The following is a 19728-nucleotide window of genomic DNA, read 5'->3' as shown; positions in this document are numbered from 1 at the left end:
GACAGGATAAGCCAAGGTGGGGGGTGGGATGGCAGAATCCTTTATATATTGCATTAAAAAAAAAGAAAGAAAAGCGAATAAGAGAGCGCGTGCATCCAACGTCGGTCCAATCTGTCATGTTCGTTCAGTTTTTAACTTAGGAGAAATTTGCTGGTACTAATTTGCAGCAGACCAAACTTAAACTGGGGGAGGGAAAGAGGCCTCCACACCTGCGATTCCTCGGGGCAAACCACATAATAGCAGCAGGGAGAGATCAGCTGTTTTATTTTTCCCTTTTTTTTAAACAGCTGTCTGAACAGGTGGAGCCATGAAAGCTTGCATTAAACTATCATTAAGCCCTGCCAACAATTATGCCTCTAGGTTTACAGCTCAGATGGAAGGGTGGGGGCGAGGGGTTGGGTGGGAAGGCCCTTTGCTTCATTCCCTCACCACCTTCCTCGTTCTCACCTTTATATATTATTTTTTTTAAAATAAAAAAAAAGCAAAGAAAACAATATGCTCTAGCAACTCCTGTTACAGAAGAGGCAAAATGGTTTTAAGAAGGAGTCCAACCGGTCTGTCTTGATCCTTCAGGCCTTCTCTGCTTGTCAAGGTTGCTCTCGCTAATCAAACTCCTTCGTCCCGGCGTTTTATTTTTCTCAGGTCGGAAATAAAGGCTTGAAGTCCAGCAAATACACACACGTACAAACACACACACACACACACAATTAATCAGTGTGTGTGTATGTGTGTTTGTGTATGTATATGTATATAAATATACATATGTATGTATGTGTGGGGGTATTTGTGTGTGTATACACACACACACATACACAATTAATCATATACACACACATACACAATTAATCATATACACACATACACAACTAATCAGCGGAATAGCTTGCCTCCAGAAGTTGTGAATGCTCCAACATTGGAAGTGTTTAAGAAGATGTTGGATAACCATCTGTCTGAAGTGGCATTGGGGGTTGGACTAGAAGACCTCCAAGGTCCCTTCCAACTATATATTATATTATATTATATTATATTATATTATATTATATTATATTATATTATATTATATTATATTATATTATATTATATTATATTATATTATATTATATTATATTATAATTATATTATATTATATTATATTATATTATAATTATATTATATTATTATTATATTACATTACATTATTATTATATTATAGTATTGTTATATTATATCATATTATATCAAATCATATCATATTATTATATTATTATATATAGACACACATATACATGTGAAAAGTGGGTACCCTACTCAGCAAATATTTTACAAAAGCAGAAATGGTAACGACTTTTTAAAAATTAAGTTAGCTTTCCTGTGACCTCAAACTACATTTGGACCCAAGCCATCTTGGGAAGCCGCTTTTAAAACCTGAGCAGCTGATAGGCAAAAGTTTAACCCATCGCTCTGTGGTCTTCTCTGACCATGCCAAAGCCAGCATTGAAACATAGAAACCTCACAAGACATAAGACGTCGATTCTGGAAGGAAGCCTGCCTTCATACAACGCCTCCGTCAATCTCCTTCTTAACAGGTGCTTTGCGGGGCCTTGAACTGTGTGCCTTGATTTGATCTGATTTAATTTAATTTGATTTATACGCTGCCCAATGCCGTGGGACTCAAGACCTCTTACAACAATAAATCATACAATAGATTGGTGGCAATTTAGAAAGGAAAGCGTCAAAAGAAAAGAGGTCAGGTAGGAAGCAGGTGCTTCAAACAACTGACACCCTGACATTTAAGTGTGCACAAAAGGCGAAATTGGGGCAACCAGGCTACCACCTACAGATTTCCCAAAGCAAGAAACAGGGAGCTTGCTTGCATTTTCTCCACCTTCTTTCCAGCTTTGTTAGTCACAGTCTTTCAGCAAACAACTCCCCCCTACACACACACTACTTGTCACTACAAATGACATCTCCCCTCCTTCTGCTGGCCCAGAGAAAAAAACCAAATCAGACCCTTCCTCCCCCCAATTTTCTTACCTGAAACAGGTGAAGAGCTGGTTAGTTCCAGGTTTGCAGAGTTCATTTCGCTACTGGGCTCTACATGTAACTCCTCTTTCACTCCATTATTAAGGAGATAACCAGGTTGGGAGCCGACTTCCGACGAGGATGGGGCTTCTGCGGGATTTCCAGCGAGAGATTCCACAGGGACATGATGTGCTTCTGCCGGCAATATCACTTGACCAGGCATTGGTTCAGCATTATCCAACAGATCAGCAGGTTGCCGAGCAGATTCTTCCGTTCCAATTTTGTCCAACTGCTCGGTCGCAGGAAGAGCGCAGAGGGGCAAGGGAAGGGGTTCTGGTTCAGCTTGGCTAGCCCTCCTCCGGTTCCCTTCTTCTGATTCCCCCAGCTTCACGACGTCCATTTCACAAGTCAACAAAGGCGTTTCAGGACCGGGATCGCAGTCACAAGGGGGCTCTTCAGCAATTGGCTGAAGCGATATTCGGAGAGGGATGTTTTCCACTTCCCCCTCCTCTTCCTTCTCTCCGTGCTGCGGAAGGCCACTTTCCATGGCCGGTTCTAGAGCCGTTGGAGGAGCTTCAGTTGCCTCCAACGTTCTTCCAGCTGGAGAGGCTGCCTGCCCAGCTGGACCAATCTCAAGCCCAGGGTTCAACATGATCTCAGGGGAAGGAGTCCCCCCGTGGCAAAGAGAAGCGCCTTTCGCCAAGCCAGGCTCCGGAGGAACATCTCTGACCGCCTCTACTTGCTCCTCTGGTTCCAGACTGGAGGCCTTCTCCTTTAAGCCGGGCTCGGCATCGCTTCCATCCACCGGCTGCTCTTTACCCAGATCCCCAGGAGGCGATTGCACAAGGAGTCCTGGAGGGAAACTCTCCTCAGTCTTGCCAAGAGGTTCCTTCTCGCTTTCAGGCAGCTGTGAAGAGCTGCGCTCCTGGTCTTCTTCCCAGCCAACCACCAGAGCGACAGACTTGGCTGCCAGCTCACCTTGCATTAGTTCAGCCTCTCCAATCAGCTGCTCCGCTGCTTCATCTGCTGTTGTTGCTGCTCCTACTTCCTGGTTTTGTTCGGAGCCTTGATTCAGAGCGGCAGAGGGTGTGCCAGTCAAATGCTCCTGAAGGCATTGGGTGCCCTTACCAAGCAAAGGCAGGGCAGGGCTCTCCAACTGCAGGGGAGCTTCCTGGCCAACAGAGGCTGCTCCAGCCTTGTCCTTCTGCGCGACAACCAACTGAGCCTGCTGGATAGCTTTCTCAACCAGCAAGGCTGAGGTCAGAGCTATGCATTTTTGGAGGCTCTCGCCAGATTGCTCTACTTCCTCTTTGCTTCCTACACTCTCTGATGGTCTCTTCTCAAGATCAGAGGGCGTCACAGGAGAGGTGAGAACATCTGGAAGGGATCCAAGGCCATCAACTGGATCGGCGTGCATCTGCAGTCCAGAGGAACCAAATTCCTGGTCTTTTCCTAAATCCTGTTTCTCACCCAGGTGAGCAACAAGAGACCCCTGACCAACCATGGTAGGATCGGCATTTCCTTTGGTCTCTAATGGCGGCAGGTCAACTACTTTCTGCTCACTGTGCTCTGCAGCCTCTGTGGTCTCTGGGATATCAGTTCCACCACAGGCAGTCTGGAGCTGCACATACGTTGGGCTCTTTGGGGGGTTTCCGACATTCCCATCTAGAGAACCGTCCAGCCCTTGGCTGCTCAAATCCAAACCACAGTTTTCAGTAGCCATGTCTGCGTCGCTGCGTTGTCCCTGATCACTCACTCCCACCATGGAACAATGCTCCGGAGAAAAGCCAGAGGTGCCTTCAAGGTTTTGGGACGACGATTCTATTCCAGAATCTGGAGCAATGTTCTCCTTCTCCTCCGACTGTTTTGCAATAGTGTTTTTTGGTCCGCTGTCAATACAACTTTCTGCTCCAGTCCCTCCATTCCTTCCATTGTCAACAGAACCAACGTCTGCAGTAGAAACCACATCCACAACACCTTCTGCCACTGACGTTGGCTCATTCTCATCTTTACAGGCCACAGTCGGGTCGCCATCTCCAAGGAAGAAAGCAGCAGGATCGGTGTGCGATGCAACAGTGGTTGGCGACCCTTCCATAGCTGTCATCCCGGAAGGCTCCACATCAATTTCCCCATTTTCCATATACGGTTGGGACGTCATGCTAACATCTACGGCCCCTGTGCAGCTCTTGCATTCCCCTTGTCCCATATTCACATTGCTGCCCTGGCAGGAAACCAGGGCTGTATTTTCAGTTACTCCCGACTCAGCCAACTGCACTTCCTGGAAGAGATGATTTCCTTCGCATGAGCTCTCTTGTTCCAAAGGAGCACCGGAAGAGCTCATTCCAACTTCCTTGTCGGCACTACTTCCAAAGGAGGGGAGGCCAGGAGCATCACGGACAGTCCCCTTGCTATCATGTCCTTCCAACACTGCCACAACAGAGTCTCCAACGGAGGAGAAACACTCCCCTTCCTCTCTGTGTGGCAATTTTTCGCCCTGACAGGAAGCCCTTTGGTTCTGCATTTCCTCCAACGCCTCTTGTGATGCGCCTGAAACCTCTTCTGGTGGCTGGGAGGCGCCTTCCTCCCCAAGGCAAACAGGGGGCGAGATCTCTGGAGGATCAGATGAAGCGTTCTGAGTCGCTTTGACCATCAATGCATCCAACCCGTGTTCTGCAGCAGCTTCAGCACCTTCGGGCATGGCACTCAAATCACAGTCCTCATACGTCTGCACCGGATGACGGTCTGCATTCACGTTCTGGAAGAAGAGAAGAGTTTTGTTATTATTTTTAAAAAGCGGGGAGAGGTTGCAATGTGCCCTCTTCTTTTAAAAACCCAAATATAAGACGCCACCAAGATGCAATATCTGCTTTGGTTTGTAACTTAACTAAGTAGATAATAATAATAATAATAATAATAATAATAATAATAATAATAATAGTAGTAGTAGTAGTAGTAGTAGTAGTAGTAGTAGTAGCAGCAGCAGTAGCAGCAGCAGCAGCAGCAGCAGTTGGAAGGGACCTTGGAGGTCATCTAGTCCAACCCCCTGCTTAGGCAGGAAACCCTACACTACTTCAGACAGATGGTTATCCAACATCTGCTTAAAAACTTCCTGTGATGGGACATTCACAACTTCTGGAGGCAAGCTGTTCCACTGATCAATTGTTCTGACTGTCAGGAAATTTCTCTTTAGTTCTACGTTACTTTTCTCCTTGTTTAGTTTCCACCCATTGCTCTTTGTTCTACCCTCAGGTGCCTTCTTCTTTGTGGCAACCCCTGAGATATTGGAACACTGCTATCATGTCTCCCCTGGTCCTTCTCTTCACCAAACTAGCCATGCCCAGTTCCTGCAACTGTTCATATGTTTTAACCTCCAGTCCCCTAATTATCAGTGTTGCTTTTCTCAATATCCTTTTTGCATTGTGGCGACCAAAACTGAATGCAGTATTCCAAGTGTGGCCTTACAAAGGCCTTATAAAGTGGTATTAACACTTCATGGGATCTTGATTCTCTCCCGCTGTTAATGCAGCCTAGGACTGTGTTGGCTTTTTTGGCAGCTGCTGCACACTGCTGGCTCCTACTTAAATGGTTGTCCACTAGGACTCCAAGGTTTGTAACTTAACTGAGTAGTTAAGTGACATTCCTCTCCAGCATTGCCTACTGTGGGACTGTCTTCTGCCTCATGCATCCCAGCAACCGGCCAGGTCCCACAGAATCGGCCTTCTCCAGGTCCCGTCAGTCAGGCAGTGCCGCCTGGCGGGGCCTAGGGGAAGAGCCTGCTCTGTGGTGGCCCCGGCCCTCTGGAATCAGCTCCCCCCCCGGAGATTCGTACCATCCCCACCCTCCCAGTCTTTTGCAAAGATCTGAAAACAGATCTCTGTCGACAGGTTTGGGGACACTTTTGATATCCCTGGCCCATGAATGAAGAATGATGAAGATGAATGTGGCTGCCTGTTTCTTAAATGTGTAGGGTAAGTAAGTAAGTAAGTAAGTAAGTAAGTAAGTGAGTAAGTGAGTAAGTGAGTAAATGAGTAAATGAGTAAATGAGTAAATAAATAAATAAATAAATAAATAAATAAATAACTGGCTGGAGACTCAATCTTGGTGGGAGAAAAAGAAGACAGTGCAATTAGTCCTCCACTTACGATCCCAATGGAGCCCAAAACTCTTGTCACTAAGTGAGACATTTGTTGAGCTTTGCCCCCTTTTATGATCTTTCATTAAAAAAAAAGTTAAGTGGATCACTGCAGTTGTTAAGCTAGTAACAACGGTTATAAAGTGAATCAGGCTTCTCTCCTTGACTTTGTTTATCAGAGGGTCACGCAAGGTGATCTTATGACCTTGGGACGCAGCAACAGTCGGAAGTATGAACCAGCTACCAAAGCATCTGCATGTTGATCTCGTGATCGTGGGGAAGCCTGCAAAGGTTATAACTGTAAAAAATGGTCATACGTCACCCTTGCGCCGTTGTAACTTTGAACCTCCCCTACAAAAAGAAATGGATCAAATTGAACGGGTCCAAAGACGGGCTACAAAAATGGTGGAAGGTCTTAAGCATAAAACTTAACAGGAAAGACTTCACGAACTCAACCTGTATAGTCTGGAGGACAGAAGGGAAAGGGGGGACATGATAGAAACATTTAAATATGTTAAAGGATTAAACAAGGTTCAGGAGGGAAGTGTTTTTAATAGGAAAGTGAACACAAGAACAAGGGGACACAATCTGAGGTTAGTTGGGGGAAAGAACAGAAGCAACGTGAGAAATTATTTTACTGAAAGAGTAGTAGATGCTTAGAACAAACTTCCAGCAGACGTGGTTGGCAAATCCGCAGTAACTGAATTTAAACTTGCCTGGGATAAACATAGATCCATCCTAAGATAAAATACAGGAAATAGTGTAAGGGCAGACTAGATGGACCACGAGGTCTTTTTCTGCCGTCAATCTTCTATGTTTCTATGTTTCTAACCGTCACTCAAAGAACTGTTGTGAATGGAGGACTACCTCTATAGATACACCCACCCAGCACCCTACCCACCTTGCTGCTTTTGTCTCTGAGGCAGCCACGGAGGAAAAACAGAGGCGGAGATGCTTTGAAAACTGCCTCCTCCTATTGTCTAACAGGAAGTCGTGTTTCTTTTTTCACTTTGGCCTGCATCCCACTCACCCTTTTTCCTCTGTTCCAATTCTGAGCAAGTTTTGTTGCCTTCGGCTCCTGGCACTCTCCTTCCCTGAATTCTTGAGATAGAGTCGGCTAATAATTGACTAGGCTAGACCAGCCTTACCTGAGCAGGTACTTTCCCAGTGGGCTGGGACAGCATCTCCCATGCTGGCAGGGAATTCTTCGAATTGCAAACTGTCTATCTCTGGAAGGTATCAGGGTGCCAAAAGGGGTTCTAGGTTAGTCACCCCAAAACTAGGTGAGAATGTTTTTTTCCCCCATAGCTTCTTTTTCCTTTCCTTTTTCTCCCAATCTCCCCCACTTCCCTCTCGCACCCTCCCTCCCTCTCCCCTCTCCTTTCTCTCTCCTCTCCTCTTTCTCTCTTCTCCCTCTCTTGTCTGTCCTCTCACTCCCCTCTTTTCTCCCTCCTCTCTCCTCTCTTTTCTTTCTCCTCTCCTCTTTTTCTCTTACCCCTCCCCTCTCTCTATCCTCTCCTTTCCTCTTTTTCTCTCTCCTTTCTGTCCTCTATTTTTTCCTCTATTCTTCTTTATCTATCTCCCCTCCTCTTTCTCCTTTCTCCTCTTTCTGTCCTGTCCTCTCCTTTTTCTTGCTCTTCTCTCTCTATTTTTTCTCACTCCTTTCCTTTCTCTCTCCCTTCTCCTTTCTCTCTCTCTCTTTCTCATTCTCTCTCTTCTCTCTCTCCTCTCCTCTCTCCCCACTCTAATCCAGGAGGGGCCAATATTATTATTATCATTATTATTACTATCAAGAGTCTGATCTCTTGCATTTATTTTGAAATGAGGCCCGGGGTCAGATGAATTAGCCTGACCAGTCCCGTGCCTTTATAAGGCCATTGGGTGGCCAATTCCGCAGGGCAGGACCTCCAAAACCCAAAGTGCTGATCCACCCAAGCACCCTCAGCCCCCAACCGAGCCTCAAATAAAGAAAGCTGCTGAAGACTTCAGCCCCAACCAGAAGGAAACGCTTTGGCTGGGAGTCGGCCCCACCGCCGATGCCGACACAAACACTTGCGCTGGAACGCAAAGTGACTGGGGGAAGGGAAGGAAGGAGAGCAAACGGAGGGGGGGAGAGAGAGGAGGAGGAGGAGGAGGGAAGAGTAAGGTTTTACTGCCATCCTCTCAATGAAGTCATTCTGGTTCCCGCAGCTGAAAAAGACAGATCCTTCTTCCCCAGGAAATGAAGCGGCTTTCGGCTGACCCCGACTGAACTAAAACTGAAATCATTAAAGGCCCTGGGCCCAGATTCAAATTAGATTAGATGTGAAACAAACCAGGTCTCTTGATAGAAAGGCCGTGTAAACAGAGCTTTTCCGACTGGTGACAAATGATGTATCCCCTCCAGTGCATTTGCTATCAGCTAAATACCCAAACAAGACTTTTAATCTGGAAAGTCACAGGCTCTGTTTTCACTCCTGGCGCTTGAGCAACGAGGGGACCTACCGTATTTTTCAGAGTTTAAGATGCACCTTTTTCTTCCCTAAAAGAGGCTGATAATTTGGGTGCAATGTAGCTTTTTATTTTTCAGCTCTAACTAGCTGCTAACAATCTTCCCAGCTCTTACCTTGCAGGCTCTTTCATTGTTTCTCTCTGCGAATAATGTTTTCCAAGTCCTAAGTCTTTGCAGGTTTTTTAAAATTTCTCTAAATTGCTCTCAATAAGTTTCTTTTCAACCCTAACCAGGTGCTAACAATGTTCCCAGCTCTTACCAACTTGCAAGCTCTTTCATTCTTACTCTCTGAGAAGAATATTTTCCAAACCCTATCTTTGTAGTTTTCCAAACCCTGTCTTTGTAGGGGTTTTTTTCCCCATAGCTTTACTTGCTCTGAATGTTTCTTTCCAGCCCTAACCAGGTGCTAACAATGTTCCCAGCTCTTATCGGCTTGCAAGCTCTTTCATTGTTATTCTGTGCAAAGAATGTTTTCCAAGCCCTAAGTCTTTGCAGGGTTTTCCCCATTGCTCTACTTGCTCTGAATGTTTCTTTCCAGATGCTAATGATGTTCCCAACTCTTACTGGCTTCATTGTTACTCTCTCCAAATAAAGTTTTTTTAAAGCCCTAACCAGGGGATAAAATAATGTGCTGAAACTGACCAGACTAAGGACGCTAGCCAGATGAATACCTGGTAAGCAGATTCTTTTCCCTATTTTCTTCTCCCAAAATTAAGGTGTGTCTTATACTCCGGTGGGTCTACTACTCCGAAAAATACAGTACACAGCAAATTAAAAATTTATGGAGACTGCATTCACACCATGCCCTGAACCCAGATTAGTAGAAGACAATTCTGGTGTTGGCAGGCTCTATCCAAATGTATAATATGATAAGCTGGGTCCCGCAGCCTCCTAAGAGCGTTGCTGAGTTGCTACAACATATTTAAAGCTACCCAACCGCATCTTAACTTACAAAGCTAAGCTCTGCTTTGTGTTATTTCCGGCATTTGGTGAACTCAAGAAGGTTTTCAGGGGAAAACTGTGGTAAAACCTGAAGGACTGCTTAGGGAGCTGATGAAATATCTGGCCCATGAACCTTAGATAGCCCATAAGTTATCCCTTATGCAAGCCACCTACTCTGCAAACATCTGCTTTTTCTAGATCAGTCCAACTTGTGTTCAAAAAAGAGGAAGATTGGGATCCCACTGTATAGAGTACTAGTGAGACCACCTTTGGAATACTGTGTTCAGTTCTGGAGATCTCACTTCCAAAAGGTATTTGAACGGGTCCAAAGACCGGCTACAAAAATGGTGGAAGGTCTTAAGCATAAAACTTATCAGAAAAAACTTCATGAACTCAATCTGTATAGTCTGGAGGACAGAAGGGAAAGAGGGGGACATGATCGAAACATTTAAATATGTTAAACGGTTAAATAAGGTTCAGGAGGGAAGCGTTTTTAATAGGAAAGTGAACACAAGAACAAGGGGGGCACCATCTGAGGTTAGTTGGGGGAAAGATCAGAAGCAACGTGAGAAAATATTATTTGACTGAGAGATTAGTAGATGCTTGGAACAAACTTCCAGCAGACGTGGTTGGTAAATCCACAGGAACTGAATTTAAACATGCTTGGGATAAACATATATCCATCCTAAGGTAAAATACAGGAAATAGTATAAGGGCAGACTAGATGGACCATGAGGTCTTTTTCTGCCAACAATCTTCTTGATTCTGTTTCTAAAAATCAAGGGGTACCTTTTCTTTCTAAACATACAGGCCTGGAACAACTAGGATGAGAAAATGACCCAAAGAAGAGTGGTGGGGATTCGCCTTTGGACAGTGCTGGCTCCTCGGCTTAAAAATGGAGATGGGAACCGCCCCCTAGAGTAGGGAAGGACTAGCATGCATGTGCGAAGGGAACTTTTACCTTTACCTATATGGGGATCCCAGATGGCTATTCTCACCTGCCTTCAATAATTCCTCCATTTGGGGGTCACTTCCTGCAGTATAAAGTGGTACCTCTACTTACGAACTTAATTTGTTCTGTGACCAGGTTCTTAAGTAGAAAGGTTTGTAAGAAGAAGCAATTTTTCCCGTAGGAATCAATGTAAAAGCAAATAATGTGTGCGATTGGGGAGACCACAGGGAGGGTGGAGGCCCTGTTTCCTCCCAGGAGATTCCTAGAGAGGCCCCATGGAGGCTTCTCCCTGCCTTTTCCGGCCCTGTTTCCTCCCAGGAGATTCCTAAAGAGGCCCCATGGAGGCTTCTCCCTGCCTTTTCCGGCCCTGTTTCCTCCCAGGAGATTCCTAGAGAGGCCCCACAGAGGCTTCTCCCTGCCTTTTCTGGTTACAGTTTTGGAGGCTCGGGTTTGTAAGTGGGAAATGGTTCTTGAGGAGAGGCAAAAAAATCTTGAACACCCGGTTCTTATCTAGAAAAGTTCGTAAGTAGAGGCATTCTTAGGTAGAGGTACCACTGTATACACATTTTGATCGTAGGATTCCCCCGGGGGCTTTGTCCCCCCAACTGTATTATTTACATGCATATCGTGCAACCACAGAAATAATAAGCAGGGGTCATTAAACATTCACAGATGCTTTTCCTAGCATCGTGTTCCTCTCCCAGTCTCATTAATCTGTTCACATGCGATCCGTATTCACAGCAATCAAGTATCCTCAGTTGTGGCATCTGAGCGTGTTTAGGTCGGCTGTCAGAAGCAGAATCTTATCTCAAAGCAACTTATTCTCAAGAGATTATAAAGAATAACACAATAAAACTGTCTTCTTATGATAATCAAAACCAAACCTGTAATCCTATCAAGAATTTTTTTTTTTTAAATGACAGCCTGGTACTTATCAAGCAACAAGAAGACCCTGACCAATCAGAATTATTCAGACTCCAGCTCCGTTAAACCAATGAGCTCAGACCTTTCCCTCACCAGATTCTGAATGTGCAGCTGCAGCTGAGTGATATCTTTCTCCATGTTCAATGGGTCTCCGTCCTTCATCCCAACCGTCAGGGTGTAAATATTTAAGCCTTGGTGGTACTTGATGCAGGAGTCCCCAGAATGTACCACGTGCGACAAGGTGCGGCAGGATTCTGGTTCGGGGGCTTCTTCTCTGGAAAAGACACGCACAACCAAACTCTCAGATTCACAAAGTTTTGAATTTGCTATGAAAGGCTGTATTGACAACAATAATACAATAAGATATTGTATTGTTCTTTTATATGCCGTAAGCCGCCCCGAGTCTTTGCAGAGGGGCAGAATATAAATCCAAATAATAATAATAATAATAATAATAATAATAATAATAATAATAATAACAACAACAACAACAACAACAACAACAACAATTATTGTTATTATTATTATTATTATTATTATTATCATCATCATTATCATTATCATTATCTTTATCATTATTATTATTAGAGCTGCAACGACTCTGGCATAAGCCAGTGAAAGTGGTCCCAATGGTACTTGGCATGCTGGGCGCAGTGCCAAAGGATCTCAGCGGACATTTGAAAACCATTGGAATTGACAAAATCTCCATCTGTCAATTGCAAAAGGCCGCTTTACTGGGATCGACAAACATAATTCGCCACTACATCACACAGTCCTAGGTGCTTGGGAAGCGCCCGACTGGTGATGAAATACGAAATCCAGCATAGTGATCTCGTTTGCTGTGTTGTATTGATATAATAATAATAATAATAATAATAATAATAATAATAATAATAATAATAATAATAATAGATCAACCATTTGGCCCACACTCTTGAATTTGAGAAATGACATCCAGCTGATGATATTTCGGATTATTTGACAAAAGTCAAATCTATAACAGATGTGGGAAGACTGGAGAACAGGAGCTTCCCCTGTTTCCCCAAAAATAAGACCCTGTCTCATATAGTTATTTTTTAACCCTGAAATAAGTCCTTGGCCTTATTGCATGCACTCAAAATCCCAATTGGGCTGATTATCAGGGGATGCCTTATTTGGGGGGAAACAGGTACTAATAAACCTTTAGCTGAACATCTGCAGAAGCAATCACATTTCAGTTTATAGGTCTAGTCCAGTGATGGCGAACCTTTTTTCCCTCGGGTGCCGAAAGAGCATGCGTGCATGGTATCATGCATGCACAAGTGCCCACACCCATAATTCAGTGCCTGAGGAGGGTGAAAACAGCTTCCTTTGCCACCCGGAGGCCCTCTGAAGGCAAGAAATGGCCTGTTTCTGGGGGGCCCAGTAGACTCATGTTTCACCCTCCCCAGGCTCCAAAGATTTGCATGGAGTCGAGGGAGGGTAAAAACACCCTTCCTCATCCCCCTGGAGGCTCTCTGGAAGCCAAAAACACCCTCCCAGAGCCTCTGTGTGAGCCAAAAATCAGCTGGCCGGCACACACATGCACGTTGTAACTGAGCTAGGGCAACGGCTCGTGTGCCAGCAGATATGGCTCCACGTGCCACCTGTGACACCTGTGTCATAGATTCGCCATCACTGATCTAGTCTATAGGAGACAAAATACTTGGGTTCTTTCTCAGATGTGTGGATGGTAATAAGGATGATGTCACGCATGGCTTGCCAATTCCTTCTTCCATCATGTTTTATGACCTCCCAGTGTAGCCTACAGTTTTCCAGAATGGCCCCCCACTCAAATGCTGACCAGAGCAAAATTATTCTGGCAGCCAAGATAATAGATTTCCCTTTTTTGCATCAGCATCTGTAGAGGAGCACAAGTTTGGAAACAAATACAGATACTGCGATGGCTCTGCTAAGTGTTTTCCACCCCACATCAAACATGAAATCCAAAAGTTCTTAGGTCTCGGAGATGCAGCTCCCATTCCCATTACCACCTAACCAGGTTCACAATCAACAGCAAGGTCATCCAAGTAACACATTATTATTATTATTATTATTATTTGGATTTGTATGCCGCCCCTCTCCGCAGACTCGGGGCGGCTAACAACAGCAGTAAAACAGTACAACAAAATCCAATACTAAAAAAAAAAACAGTTAAAAATCCATTATATAAAAACCAATCATACATACAAACATACCAGGGGCCTAGGGGGAAAGGGTATCTCAGTTCCCCCATGCCTGGCGGCAGAGGTGGGTTTTAAGCAGCTTACGAAAGGCAAGGAGAGTGGGGGCAATTCTAATCTCTGGGGGGAGTTGGTTCCAGAGGGTCGGGGCTGCCACAGAGAAGGCTCTTCCTCTGGGTCCCGCCAAGCGACATTGTTTGGTTGACGGGACCCGGAGAAGACCCACTCTGTGGGACCTAACTGGTTGCTGGGATTCGTGCAGCAGATTCGTGCACTTATGAACACTGTTCCAGATTTAAGATTCCTGTATACAGGAATTTATATGCAATTATGGTCTCTGGAATCTCTAACTGCACCCTTGTTATCATAAACAAGAATACCGTTTGCAGGGAATCTGGGTCAGAATGAACTTGGCAATTATTAGCCTTCTGCTCTAAAATGGAGCGACTGATGGATTCATTGCCTAAAGAGGACATCAATTTTCCTTTGGGTTGATAATTTCAGGAGGAAAAATCACTGAAATTACCTTACATTCAATCCAACAAAATGCAGTTGGTCAAAACGCCCTAGGTTAAAATGCCTTGCAAAATTATGTATTTTAGAAAAAGGATGTGATAATTTAATTGGACGGGGGGAGAGAAGCATCTCCTTAAAGTTCTTTTGAACTGGAGTTGACAACTTTCTTCCAGTTTGGGACTCCCCATTAAATACATATTTCAAACTGTTGTTTAAAGCTCTGGGGGGAAAGAGGTGAAATAAGAGCCTTAAATCGTGAAGTCTTTAAAACTTTATCCCAAATGAGGAGATTTGGGTTTTTTAATAGCAGAAATAAGGGTTCTTATGTAATATATTAGTACAGTGATACCTTGTCTTACAAACTTAATTGGTTCCGGGACGAGGTTCTTAAGGTGAAAAGTTTGTAAGATAAAACAATGTTTCCCATAGGACTCAATGGAAAAGCGATTAATGCGTGCAAGCCCAAAATTCACCCCTTTTGCAAGCCGAAGCGCCCGTTTTTGCACTGCTGGAATTCCCCTGAGGCTCCCCTCCATTGGAAACCCCACCTCTGGACTTCTGTGTTTTTGCGATGCTGCAGGGGAATCCCAGCAGTGCAAAAATGAGCGCTTCGCTGGCAACGGAAGTCCGTAGGTGGGGCTTCCCAGCGAAGGGAGCATCAGTGAAATCGCAGCATTGCAAAAACACCGAAGTCCTCGAAACCCCACCTCCGGACCTGTGTTTTTGCGATGCTGCGATTTCACTGAGGCTCCCCTTGCTGGGAAACCCCACCTCCAGACTTCCATTGCCAGCGAAGCGCCCGTTTTTGCGCTGCTGGGATTTCCCTTCTGGGATTCCCCTTCAGCATCACAAAAACACAGAAGTCCAGAGATGGGGTTTCCCATGGAGGGGAGCCTCAGGGGAATCCCAACAGTGCAAAAACAGGTGCTTCGCTGGCAACGGAAGTCCGGAGGCGGGCATCCCAGCGGTGGTGATGGGTTTGTAAGGTGAAAATGGTTTGTAAGAAGAGGCAAAAAAATCTTAAACCCCCCCGGGTTTGTATCTTGAAAAGTTTGTATGACGAGGCGTTTGTAAGACAAGGTATCACTGTATCTGATATTGCCCCTAAATCCAGTTTTGTTTCCCAGTAAGGCCCAACAGTTAGCTACCACTTTAGGGTGGGCACCACGGAGCTATATGCAGTCCCAAATTTATCTGCCTTTCTCTTAGAACTTTCACAGCTTTACCAACATTTCATTGAATGGCAAAACACTTGCAAACATTTAGGTCAAGTGATTCAAAACGACACTACAGGCAGAAAGAAGACCATCAGGAAAGATATTAGATTACTTTCATTTGATCGATTAGCCCTTGGGACATATCAAAGAGCAGATTTCCAGAAACAAAATGATTACTAACATCGGATAAAAGCAATTTAAAATGGAATTGGAATAAAATTCAATAATGTAACATTTAGATAAAAATATGCCAAAATTATTATATTTTGGTGTCACCTGCTACAACTGTGATGGTGGATCTATGGCACGTGTGCAGGGGGAGCTGATGCTCAGATTGGGAGGGGAGAGAACGCAGTGGGGTAGTGAAAATGGAGCTCCACCCCAGAGCAGCCAATTTGCACTGAAAGATGTTGAAAGAAAATGCAGGGCGTCCTGCATAAGCCATGCCCAGAGTGTGGTAGCAAAAATTTTGGTAGTCCTTCACTGCACGTGTCCCACAAGTGGCAAGCACGCAAGCTCCAGTGGGCACGCTAGCTCCGGTCCAGGGCACATGCCAGCTGATTTTCAGGTCTCCTGGCCTCACTGGAAGCTGGGAAACAGCCTCTGGGAGGGGAGGCCATTTTCATCCTCCCCAGGCTCCTAAAAAGGCTCTGAAGCCGGGGGAGAGTGAAAACCAGGTGTGCCATTGCATGCCAGGAGGCGCAGTGGCGGGCAGCAGCCAGTGCTCCCAGGTTTGTGGCTCTGGTGGGAAAATCCCGGATCTGTGCGCAGCTGCACGCCCCCGCTGTGCCCCAGCATTAGATTTGCCTTCTGTGCATGCGCAGCAAACCAAATCTCACACGAGGACATGCATGAGATTGAGATTTTGGCTATTTTCACTGATTCCGCACATGTGCGGAAGTAAAAAGTTCGGCAAAAATAGCCAAAATCTTGCTCTCTGACATGACGAAGGAAACGGAGCCCCTCCCTTATGAAACCAGGTTGCAACGCCTTGGTCTCTTCAGCCTTGAAAGTCGACGTTTAAGGGGTGACTTGATCGAAGTGTATAAAATCATGCATGGGATAGAAAAGGTGGATAGAGAAAAATTATTTTCTATATCACAAAATACTAGGACGAGGGGGCACTCCCTAAAGCTCACAGGTAAGACAGTGAGGACAAACAAAGGGAAATATTTCTTCACCCAGAGGGTCGTTGGTTGATGGGATTCACTTCCAGAAGAGGTCGTCACAGCTGTCAGCCTGGATAGCTTCAAGGCAGGATTAGACAGATTCATGGATGCCAAGTGTATTGGTGGTTATTGAAACGGATGTCCATGTGCCGCCTCTCAAGGCAGGATTCCCTTGAGTACCACTTGTTGGGGGTCAAGGGAAAGGGAGGGTCTTGCCTTCTCTTTCTGCTCAAGATCCCCATGGACAATTGGTGGGCCACTGTGGGACACAGAATGCTGGACTCAATGGGCTTTGGCCTGATTCAGCATGGCTCTTCTTAGGTTCTTATGGCCTCATGCAAAATTTGGCTTCCTGCGCATGAACAGAAGCCAAATCTTGCACCGACAGGCACGTGTGCGACCCCAACAGCCTTCAAGGGAGCTCTGGTAGAAAGTAAGAAGAGCGGCCCTTCACTGGGGGGGGGGGGGGTCATGCACGCATGCATGGAGGGGCACATGGAATTATGTGTGTGCGGATGCATGTACGTGCACGCACACCCCACACTCCCTTTTGACATGCGAACCAAAAAAGGTTTCCCATCACTGCCCTACAATCTACCGCAACCAGTCCCACCTATGCAGATTTCAATCGAACTCTCTTAAGTAGGCAATCAGCTCAGCATTGCCATATTGACCGGTTATATATCAGCCCTGCGTTTCTAGTCCTAACTGGAGCAGTCTTTAGAAAACCCAGAGAGGAAGTGACTCACGCTAAAGGGATCCTTTTGTCTGTTTTAGGAATCACCATACGAGGCAACAGATAAATGCACAAAGAAAAGGGAAAAAAGCTAAAATGCTCATCAAAATCCACGGTCCTTACTTGGTCAGGATGTGATGCAATTTCTGGTAGCCTCTCTCCAAGGCTAAGCTCACCGGTGTGGCCCCTTCGCTGTTGGGGACGTTCACGGCGCTTCTGCCACCTGGTTGCTTCAAGAGAAACCACGTCAGCCGCAGCAAACCGAGTCTGGCTGCAAAATGCAACAAGGTCTCCCGGGGAACATTTTCTGAGAAACCAAAGCAGAAAGAAGAAGGACTTCAGCCTCCAGGTTGATATTCAGAGCGGGTTGCGGAACTTCCCGCTTAAACGCTCTCTCCTTTGGAGCGGTGAGAGTTGACACCTCAGCCTCAGACGGCTGAATCGAACCGTTGGCTCCCGGTTGGCTCCCATCACACAGAATCAGTCCTCTCTGGGTCCCATCAACTAAACAATGTAGGATGGCGGGACCGCGAGGGAGGGCCTTTTCTGTTGCTGCCCCGACTCTATGGAACCAACTCTCCCCTTCCCCCCCCCCAATGTTCACACTGTTCCCACTTTACTGGCCTTTCTAAAAGCTGTTAAGATTTGGCTTTGCCGACAGGCCGTGGAGCTGTAAATCTTAACATCTGATATACATTCATTCATTCATTCATTCATTCATTCATTCATTCATTCATTCATTGGATTTCCATGTCGCCCCTCTCCGAAGACTCGGGGCGGCTCACAACATATAATAAAAAACAATAAAATACAATGGGGAATCCAATTAATTACCTAAATAACTAACCTAAAATCACTAATATTTTAAAAATCAATCGTACACATTCAGACTTCAGCTATACATAACATTCATCAGCCAGGGGGCCTAAGATCTAATCGCCCCAAGTCTGGCAACATAAATGAGTCTTAAGGCTCTGACGGAAGGTGAGGAGAGGGGGTGCAGTGCGTATCTCTGGGGGGAGCTGATTCCAGAGGGTCGGGCCCCCCACAGAGAAGGCTCTTCCGCCAAGCAACATTGTCTGGTTGACGGGACCTGGAGAAGGCTGACTCTGTGAGACCTAACTGGTCGCTGGGATTCATACGGCAGAATTATGCTTGACTGGTATGTATGTTGTTGCTAGACTGGATTTAGGGTTTTTATATAGGGTTATTTTAGTGGGGTTTACAATTGGGGTTTTATCATTATGGTTAATATTTGACTTCTTTTTACAAATGCACTCCTGTATTGTTTTTTATTGTTGTAAGCTGCCCCAAGTCCTACAGGATTGGGCAGCATAGAGGTCGAATAAATTAAATTAAATTAAATTAAACTCGGGGATACATCAGAACTGCGATGCCTTATTGCCTTCCCACTCTCATTCTTCATCTCCACCATCATTTACAGAAGAGTAGCATCCAGCAAGGTGATTTGTTCAGCATCAAACAGCGCCCTCTGTCCGCCATTCACCTCGTCAAAAGCAATTCATTCCCCTTCCAAACTCCCATCATCAAACTACGAGGGTCGCCCAGAAAGTAATGCACCACATTTTTTTTCTCAGCCTAATGGTACGAATGCAAAACTTTAGATGTACTTTATTTGAATTGTCAGGAGTGCGTGTGTAAATTGTGCGTTTCTTCAGACTGATAGCCTAGCTGCAGCAGTGTTTCGAAATGGCTTCTGGAAGTGATGTACCTTACAAACAGCCTGTCGTCCTTGAATTTCTCACTGAGGAGAAAGAAACTGTTGGGAACATTCACAAACGTTTGTGTACAGTTTATGGAGAATCTGCAGTCGACAGAAGTACGGTTAGTCTCTAGGCACTGAGGGTGAGGCCATTAGAGGTGATATTCGCTCAGTGCAGAAATGGCTTTGTGACCAAAACAGGGAGTGATACCAATAAGGCCTACACACCCTTGTGTCTCGCTGGAGGCCATAGAACAGGATGGAGATTACGTGGAAAAATAGGGAGGGTAGAAGAAACATCCTTCTTTCTTGTGTGCAAGTTTCATTGTGTTCAATAAATAATTGTTGAAGAAAAAAAATGTGGTGCATTACTTTCTGGGCGACCCTCGAACTTCCAACTTCATCATCGAAAACCTGGCTTGCCTAGTCCAGAGGGAGGTTCACACAGCACAGGAAACCTTCAGTCACCCGAACTGCTTCTGTGATTGCAGCCAATGTGACTCACATTACCGTCATTTTGCAGCCCTGGCGACTGGGAGCTGCCTCTTGTCATCTTAAAAATGAAATTTGAGCTCTTCTGCAACCTTGTACATCACAGAAGCCTATGAATAGTAGCCGTGTTTTTTTAAGGTTAAAAAGAAAATATAAAGCACTGCATCATGTGACCGATTTGCAGCTAAAATCATTTTTGTTGATTCGTTCTTGGAAGACAAGCCTGTTCTTG

The 19728-nt window shown here is 45.3% G+C and overlaps 1 protein-coding gene across 6 annotated transcripts in view; it reads right to left on the bottom strand.

The window, feature by feature from the left end:
* Nucleotides 1–19728, bottom strand: part of AKAP13 (A-kinase anchoring protein 13) — a 371269-nt gene that overhangs the window by 189395 nt on the left and 162146 nt on the right. For 4 of the 6 annotated variants that reach the window (XM_070763468.1, XM_070763470.1, XM_070763469.1 and 1 more), the window contains 3 exons: nucleotides 17405–17588; nucleotides 11536–11716; nucleotides 2014–4756 (listed from right to left, as the gene is read on the bottom strand). In XM_070763468.1, coding sequence (XP_070619569.1) covers nucleotides 2014–4756; nucleotides 11536–11716; nucleotides 17405–17588 — 3108 coding nt within the window. Of the gene's footprint in view, nucleotides 1–2013; nucleotides 4757–7281; nucleotides 7355–8286; nucleotides 8308–11535; nucleotides 11717–17404; nucleotides 17589–19728 lie in introns of those variants that run through there. The other 2 variants (XM_070763473.1, XM_070763472.1) reach the window with 2 other exon arrangements.

Source organism: Erythrolamprus reginae, chromosome 10, assembly GCF_031021105.1.
Source record: "Erythrolamprus reginae isolate rEryReg1 chromosome 10, rEryReg1.hap1, whole genome shotgun sequence".
Classification (NCBI taxonomy): Eukaryota; Metazoa; Chordata; class Lepidosauria; order Squamata; family Dipsadidae; genus Erythrolamprus; species Erythrolamprus reginae.
Note: the sequence above shows the minus strand (reverse complement) of the source record. Positions and strands in the feature narration are given on the sequence as shown.